The 9,517-nt window shown below is 31.4% G+C and overlaps 1 protein-coding gene across 1 annotated transcript; it reads right to left on the bottom strand.

The window, feature by feature from the left end:
* Positions 1-8,152: 8,152 nt before the first annotated feature.
* LOC112750469 (uncharacterized) lies at positions 8,153-9,122 on the bottom strand. Its single transcript, XM_025799201.3, has one exon. It carries the CDS (start codon positions 9,027-9,029, stop codon positions 8,325-8,327), a length of 705 nt encoding a protein of 234 aa, XP_025654986.1. The 5' UTR covers positions 9,030-9,122; the 3' UTR covers positions 8,153-8,324.
* Positions 9,123-9,517: the final 395 nt, after the last annotated feature.

Raw genomic sequence — 9,517 nt, 5'->3', positions numbered from 1 at the left:
AAACAAATCAGTAATACACCCGAATGAAATACACCCAAAAGAGAACATACTTACACCCAAAGCAAAACATACATACACCTTATATTGAATTGAAATACACTTATCTATTAAAATAAAGAACACAGAGCTAACTTACAATGAATTTATTAAGCTGCTTTCTCTCATCGCTTGGAGCTTTCTTGTGTAGCGGGTCAAGTATATAAAATCTTCTCTTTGTTGTATCAATCACCCATAACCACCAATGGCCTGAGTAGCAAACATGTGCAAAATTCTGAAGGATTGCCACATTTCAACAGTGTGTTATTTTATTTGGCATATAAGTAAAGAACGGTACTAACAAATTTTACAAATGAAAACTTACATATCGATGCTAAGTTAATTTTTTTGCATCTATGAAGGGAATAAACATTGGGTAGTCTTCCACCTTGAATTCTTTATTGGTTTTAGGTGATATGAATTCCCCGTTTGGGTGCTTCGAAACGGCCATGCTCTGCAACAATTGTGAAACAACAAATGAAATACTGAAAATACACCCAAGTGAATACTTTAAATAAACCCAAATGACTACACAACTTACACCCAATTGAACGTAAAAAATACACCCAAATGAATACAAAAATAGACCCGTTGATCAGAGAATATACACCCTAAGGAATACAGAAAATACAGCCAAAATTCATAGAAGTAACACTTACCATAATATCAGGGGGGAGACAGTATACTTGTTCTTGAAACCTTTCATCATTTTTCTGGTTGAGGATGAGGCACATGGCAGATACAATCTAGAAATATATGCCGAAATCAATTTACATTAATAAACATTGCAGTTAACTTTGGTGTTAAAACATTAATGTTATTCTAATATTACCTCAGATTCTATATAACTTCCTGCCTGGAGCGATGCAAGGTGCATTCTATTCAAAATGTATTTATCTTGGGCAATCAGAGTGCACACGTTGTCAAACTCGTTAGTACTGCCATCTGCGTATGTCTTCACTCGCGTCCCGCAGATGTAGCACTTCTCTTTCATATCACCCATATGCTGATTTATTTCCGCAGGAGTTTCAAACTTCCCAGAACTTTCTCCGCCAGTCTCCTTTTGAATTTGTGGACTTTTACTTTCTTCTTTCGCCGCACTGCTTACTATTTTTTGTACAAAATCCTCTAATTGTTCTAGCAAATTTGCAGTTTCTGGAGTTTTTGCCCTGTCTGCCTCCTGCGTTGACGCTCCCTCCTGCGTTGCTGCTTCTTCTTAGCTTGAATCAGTGAAGCCAAGGCTGAATGATGGCATTAGATCTGTTTTAGGAACATGCGATGCTGTCCGTGCCATCATCATCAGGGCAGCAACGTCTTCTGCAGCTGAATAATTGCGTGATCATGTATAACGTATTATAAGAGTAAGAATATACGGATGATAACCCAATATACACCAAACTGTAACCCAATATACACCCATACATTGATTTTACTCTGATGAACTTACATTTTAGATGGAGCTGGGGGGAAGTGTGGCTGTGCTTTCTTCAAGTTGTTGGGGGGGTTCAGGAGTGCTGCACAGTTACACAAAATTAATCATGGCGTAAAAAAAACTATTCAGGAACAATATACACCCAAACTGTAAGCAAATATACACCCGAACTGTAACCCAATATACACCCAAACTCTAAACAAATATACACCCAATACTATTTCTTACATTTTTGTAGTTCCTTCAATTTGTAGCAGAGGGGTTGGTTCAAAATCTGTCTCAGGTGTTTCTTCAAATTTCGGCACAGTGGTTGTTTGGGACATTGGCACAAAAACTTGAATCGGAATTCTAAACAAGAAGAAAAATGAAAGGTTAACAACGCCTTTGAAAATAATAAGGTTATAAGGTTGAAATATTCTTGAAAAACTCATATTGCAAGCGCTTCCGACGGTGTCTCTTCCCTCACAACTATTATATTCTAATCAACCGGCTCACTGGCTAACTCTTGAACTAGACTCAACCTAAAATACACCCAAAGAAAGTCAAAAAATACACCCGAACAATTCAAAAGAAAGACAGGCTTTGTTTTTTGAGAACTTACATACTAGCAGTTTTTGCTTTTTTTCCTGCCTTTTTTTTCTCGAATAAAATAATAAAGGGCTTTTTTTTCTAAAAAAATATATACAGAATTAGAAGTAGAAGGTAATAAAAGAACAAAAGTAACGGTTAGTTGAAAGAGAAATTACATGCTCTCTGTCGGCCTGTTCACACTACTTTGTTCTGTGTGTCCTTGAGAGGAAGGATCATCACTTCCCAAGTTGACGTCCGGTATTCTAAACAGATTTCATGTTATTAAGACAAAATATGATACAAGTAAATCATGATAACAATATTTTATTAAATAATGCTTCTTACGTTTCAGAGGAGACATAGTGACCTTCTGTCGATCGCAGGTCAGCTTCCTTCTCCCTGCGAAACAAGAAACAATTATTAGCAAAGAAAACACACTAAAATCTAAAATATACACCCCAACAAGACATACCCCTCTGCAGCAGATTTTTCATTGTTTTCCCTTAATAATTCATCTAGATCTTCACTTCCTATTTCATATCTGTCACTACATTCATAAAAGAAGATGTTAACAAAAATAATTATGATGATAGACGGTAATATAGCTTACGAAGTACTGTACCCATCATAGAATTGATCTTCTTCAGGAGATGAATGCTCAACAACAACCTTTTTCTTTTTGGATTGTGTTCTGGGTGGAAAAAACAAGTATGAATCAAAAATAAAAAATTAATTTTATCACAGAATATTATCCAAAGAAGTGTTTACTTTTTTTGTGTTCTTTGTGTCTTTTTCTTTTTTTTTTTTTTTGCTTCTTCACCGGTGATGATTCTTCACTTCTATAAGTTAATAAGAGACACTTCAGTTAATACACGAAATCTTGATACTTAAGCCAAAAGAAAGGAGTAATAATTTCAGAACATTACTCATCAGTTGATTCAGATTCTGAATCAGAATCCTCATCCTCTTGACTCTTCTTTCTTTTTTTGGAGTCCATTCTAGAAGGCAAACAATCATTATTTAGAACATACTAAAGATATAAAATACACCCAAATGAATGCACAAGATACAACCAACTGAATGGACAATATACACCCAACACAACAAACGAAATACACCCAACTTAAAACAACATACACCCAACTTCATAAACAAAATACACCCAAATGGTTCCACAAAATACACCCAACTCGATAAAGAAAATACACCCAAGTATGGTAATTACTTTTTCCTCTTTTTGCTGGGTTGTTTTCTTGGTGAATCCTCTGGGTCTTCTTGAGTCTCAGACTCAGAGGTAGAACTGTCACTATCAGTTGTTTCTTGCTCCGAAGACGATGTTGAACTTGCCTTCCTTTTTTTGTTTTTTTGATTTCTTGTTTTTTTTCTTTTTTCTCTATTTTTTTTCATTTTCTCTCTTGTTTGCGCCATCTTTACAATCCCCTGAAACATTAGAAATTTTAGTTAGCAGCATTCAGGTAAATAAAATACACCCAACATATTATGTTCACTTACCATATTTTCCTCTCTTTCCGCCGTCATTCTTTCGTCCAACTGCTCCTTACTCCAGTTAGCAATCCAGGGTTTTGGCGGTCTTTCAGCCCTCTTCTTGCCTTTATTTTTAGAAAGATGAAAATAAATTATCATCAGGGCAAAGAGGCAGCCATCAATTGCCTTTTTCTTTTTCTCCTTGTAGTCAGTTATGCCCTTGACGATAAAACTCAAAACATGCCCTCCCCAAGTTTCTCTCTGTTATGGTGTCCATCTCAAAAATTGGGGCCAGGTGCACAGGCGAGATTTTGTTTATTGTCGTTTGTAAAAACAACGCCATCTGTATATAGAGGATGAAAATCCTCTTGAACATTAGGCGATCCTCTTCGTTACTAACGCCAATATCCATCATCTCATCTGTAAGACTTTTGAGGGTCTTACCCTGGAATCTTCTAAAAATTTCTTTGTCATCATCAGAAAGTTTCTTATAATCGACTTTCTGAGGAAATAGATCTCCTACAAAAAGGAAAACAACAAAGTATGAATATCAGTTCAAATACACCCAAGCATCAACTAAAATACACCCAAGCATCAGTTAATACACACCTATAATTTTTAGCGAGTTACCTGTTGCGTTGATGCCAAGCGCATCACCTATTTTTTTGGTGTTATTTTAAAAGAACCGTATCCGGTTTTTAGTCTGTTCTCCCCTAATTTGAAGTTGTTAGCCAGCTCCCTTAACACTTGGTGATGCACCCTTAGTGGTGGGATGTGCATCAAGCCACCGAATTTCAAATCTCTCACAATCGTTTTCTTCTCCTCACTCATGTTTCTGAATTTATCAGTTAACAAATGTGTTGTACACTTAAGGTCTTTTGTTTGCTATAAACAAAAATAAAATTATAGTCAGATATGTTTCTATTATATAAAACTAATTTCATCTAAGACATATATTTGTTCTTATATTTCTTCCAGGTTGGTTTCTCGCTGCCATTTTTTCTGAAATGAAAAATACACCCAAAGTTATTAGTAAGATACACCCATAGATATCAGTAAGATACACTCATAGATATGATTCAGATACACCCATATATATCAGTCAGATATCACTCAAACATGCATCAATATACAAGGTCAAGCAACATTACAAGGTCAAGCAATATACACCCATGGACAAGCAAATATAAGAACAGTTGCAACTGCTGACTATTATAATATATCAGTTCAGAAAAATACACCCAACAATTTGTGCCATATACACCCAATAAATTACCTCATATACACCCACCAAACTACGGAATATACTCCCAAAAATTAGTTACCAGAAGAACTAGAACAACAAGAACAGTAACACCTAGAAGAACTAAGAAGAACAGTGTAACATAGAACCAAGAATAACAGTAAAACCTAGAACAAGTAGAACATCATAAACTGTAAAATGAGACGTAGAGCAAGAAGAAAAGTAAAACGTAAAACAACGTAGAAGAACAGTAAAACCTAGTTCTTCAATTTCGAAATGTGGAAAATATACAGGAATGGTAATGTAACGTACCTTGAGTATGATATCTTTGTTTTCTTTGGAGATTCTTGATCGAGAGTTCTATGTTGTGTTGATGGAATTTTCGAATATTAGCAACCAGTTGTATATTTTCAATATCGAATGATGCTCGAAAATGGAACGTTTGCTTTTTCTCTGAATGGCTTTGAGAAGTGGAAGAAGTGGAAGAGTCTGCCATTAAGGAGCGGTTTACGCGAAGCGTAACCGTTTGAGTGGAGCGCGTGTAAATGATGCCCCATTCAATGCTCTTCTCTGCGCGTGTGGAATGTTTGTGGGCTGGGGGCTTGGATAACTTGTAAGGCCTTTTTACTTGTATGTGTAGCAGGCCCATAAATAAAAATATCATGTCTAAAAATATTAATAAAAGATATAATTTTTTAATATTATTTTTGTTAACTTTTATAATTATATTTTTTATTATTATATATAAATTAAAAAATATAAAAATAAATTAAATTTTTATAATTTATTTTAATTTAACATTAAATAAAATATAAGAATACTAATTTTTATATTTTTATTATTTATATCTTATTTTTAATATTTTATTCTATTTTATTGTCAAACCACTTACAGCGCAGCCAAATAGAATAAAAGAACTTTATGTCTTAAGTAAGGTCGACGCAAATTTTATATTCCAATATCTCTATATTCTATAATATATCTATCTTATACTAGGTTCTACAGTCTCAGTCTCGTAGAACAGTAATGGTTATAATTAGTATTTGTTTTTGTTCTTTTATTTATTGTTTCTGGAGTTTCTAGTGGTGGAAAACCTTTTGTTCTTTTATTTATTGTTTCTGGAGTTTTTAGTGGTGGAAAACCTTTTGATTTCATGTTTTGCTGCTTGTGAATTTCAAGTGTATTAAGAGCTCATTTGAAAAATTTTAAAAATAATTTTTTTTAACTTATAAAAAGTAATAATATTTATATTTGATATAATTTTTAAAATTAAATTATAGTTTTTTAATTAAGAAGTTATTTAAAAATTTTTAGAGAAATTAAAAAAATATTACTTCTCTCATAATATTATTATTTTTTTATCATATTTCTATAAAATAAATATTTTTAAAATAAAAAATTCAAATACAAAATAATTTATTATTTAATAAAATTATTTATTATTTAAACTATTTTTTAAAAAAAAACTTAATTAAATTATTTATCTAAATTGAATCTAAGTATATTGGTATTTTAATAATTTTAACGGTATTAAGATATATTAATTAAAATTAATATATATTATTATTTATGATTAAAAATTAAAATTAATATATATTAAAAAATTAATATATATTTTAATAATTTTAACGGTATTAATATATATTAATTATGATCCACTACGTACCCTCACTGGCACCTATCACCTCCACCACCAGCAATTGTCGTGTATTGGCCCTCACTTAAATTACTCTGTTCAACAACAATGGACACACACCCTTTTGGGTCTATGTCTATATATGTGTGTATTGTATGTATGTGTCTATGTATCTTTTCAGAATTATCATGATCCATTATTCTTTTGCTTTTGCACGTGCATATCTTATGTCCATAGTTATATAAAACACAATAGATTCTGATATAGGAACGATTACGCGGTTCGCGATACAACATTGTAAAAAATATATTATACTGTTCTGAGAGAGAAATAAATTGATATGCAACATCCGTAAAAGTGGATTTTATGGTGTTTTTTATTGTTATGCTTAAATTGTTTAACTTATTTTTATAAGTAAAAAATAAAATGTATAAAATACAAATAACTATACTCATATATTGCCTAACTTGCTTTTATACTATTGAATCAGTGAATTTATATAACTATACTCATGCCTATCACTTCTTCTTACCCTCCTTGCATTGCATTGGTCCTGCAAAAGACAAAATAAAATAAAGCTTCTCTCTCTCTCTAAAGCTGAGATCAAGTTTTTTGTTTCCCATTAAGCTTTTTGTTATTACTATTTCTTTGCTGTTCATATATTGTCTTTTTTTCCCCTATAGTAACTATACTATTTCCATTTTGATTACTGTTGCGAATTTGCGATGACATAGACGCCAATTTTCATTTGTTAATTTTTATGATGATAGTAGATAGATAGATAATAGGTACTAATTATATATACTGGTTGGTGATGAATGATGATGTTACTGACAGCATCATATATGTTAGGTACACTTCTTCATCATCTACATGATCATGATGATCAATTAATACGCGGCGAGATGTTAGCCCAATAATAAGTGTTTAAAAAAATTCCAAAAAACCAATTACAACATAAATCAATTCAAGTTAAATTTTTGTATTTTTAATTTTAAAATTTAAAAAATTAAAATAATAAAAAATTATTTTTTACTTTTTATAATAGATTTTTTGTTTTTTAACTAGTTAATTATAGGTAACTACCCTCCTAATTGAGTTTTAGCGAAACCGTTTTATTTTTTTTGTTCTCTTTCTTCGCATTCATACTCTCTGGGAATGAAACTGTGTATCTTACTCTAGTTTACCTGCAATACTGAACTCTCTCAAAGAAATATTTGTAATTTTTTTATTAGAAATTATAGATAATTTCATTTGAATATTCGAAATTTCGTAAAGATATCATTCTCTTAATATTGATTATTTATATATTTATTCGAACCTGTAATCAGTGATTGAAAAAAAGAGAAATACCGGTTACTTTAACTATATGTCGGTAAAATATACCTATCTAGTTAAATTCCAAAAATACAAATAATATATTGATTAAAAATATAATTATTTATATATTTCTATTTATTAACTTAAATTTTTAAAATAGATTATTTTAGAATATAGTGTAAGAATTTTTATATCTAAAATTTAAAATTTGATTTTTATTTTTTTTAAAAGATAACATAAAATAAGTAAAAAATTAAATGTAAAAAAGATTCAAGCAACTTAATAAAAGATTCTTCTTTAGTTATTTTTTATTATAAATTTAAATTTTAAAAAAGAATATTTCAATTACAGTACCAAACCAACCATTATTATTCTTTACCAGCGCCGGCTTTGGAGTAACTATTGATGAAAGTATGAAACGAACTAAGAAAAAAAGAACTTGTAGAACTGTTATTTAATCTTATCTGAACTCACTCGCGTACAGCTCCATTGGAACAAACTAATAAAACATGAGTCAAAATAAAGTAAAAAACAAAAGATAAGAAGATGGAAAATAGAGTAGTATACGTATGATCAATTTTATATAACATATATAGCCTCATTTAGTGAACATGGTTCTTGGTTTCCTCATCTCTGAGAATTTTAGTAGTAGTAGTGTTCTTGCAAGGAACATCATCATTATCATTATTATCGTTGTTGTCGTCGTCGACGTCATCGTCAAAATCAAAACCTCTGACAACACAACCAAACGAGTTTCCACTTATCTCCGCTATCATTTGGCGGAGATCGGAAGCTTCTTCCTTGAGTCTTGCATTTTCCTGAAGAACTCTATCATGTGACTCAGACATGTTGTTGAGCTTGTCAATAAGGTTATGATTCTCGCTTCTGAGCCTAACAACCTGAGACCAGAGTTCGTCCAGGTGTTTCTGCTTCCTCATCCTCGACCTCCGAGCCGACTCGCGGTTCGATATCATCCGCCGCTGCTTCCGCTCGTCAATCACGCTGAGCGGAAGCTCGTCGGCTTCGTCGGAGGTTGTTGAGTTGCTGCTGAGGCATGACGAATTATGAGGGACAATAAAGTCAGTTCCTAATGCACAAGGGAAGTTACTGTTATTGTAACTGTAGATGGGTATGTTGGTTAAGAGGGTGTTTAGATTATCATGGAAGGTTGGGATTTCAGTATGAATCAAGCAACTGAGGTTATTATTATTATTATTATTATTATCATTATTATAAGGTGGAACAAGAAATTGGTTTTCTGGTGCTAGATACTGGATACCTCTCATATCAATCTCACTAGGAATCATGGCTATAATTGGAATTTACAATAAAAGAAGGTGATACTATTTATGAGAGTTCGCTATGTATGAATATGATATGATATGATATGAAAGGAGAACTGGGGAAGGTAGTGTAAGATATGGGGGAATTTATAGGAAGATTACGGGCTTGAATTATTGGCTAATTTCAACGAGAATACTTATTTGTATATATTTAATAATTTAATAATAAACCGGTACGTTTCGCTTAAGGAGAAAATTATATTTTATTTTATAATTATAAAATAATAAATATTTAATCAGTATGCTAAATAAATTATAGAATTATATTTTGTATAAATGAATAATTTAATTTTTATATAGACTCAATTCTAAGAATTTTTTTTTGGACATGAAAAAATTATATAACACATAAATGAGTCTAATATTTATTATATATAAGTTGAGAAAAATTAATATATTGGAATATTATATATATTGTGATAAAATTTCTTCTATATAAGAATTATTTAGAG

The sequence above is a fragment of the Arachis hypogaea genome, chromosome 15 (assembly GCF_003086295.3).
Source record: "Arachis hypogaea cultivar Tifrunner chromosome 15, arahy.Tifrunner.gnm2.J5K5, whole genome shotgun sequence".
Lineage (NCBI taxonomy): Eukaryota > Viridiplantae > Streptophyta > Magnoliopsida > Fabales > Fabaceae > Arachis > Arachis hypogaea.
Note: the sequence above shows the minus strand (reverse complement) of the source record. Positions and strands in the feature narration are given on the sequence as shown.

Excerpts from the sequence above, each read along its gene's own strand:
- LOC112750469 (XM_025799201.3), bottom strand. The coding sequence starts at position 9,029 with ATGATTCCTAGTGAGATTGATATGAGAGGTATCCAGTATCTAGCACCA.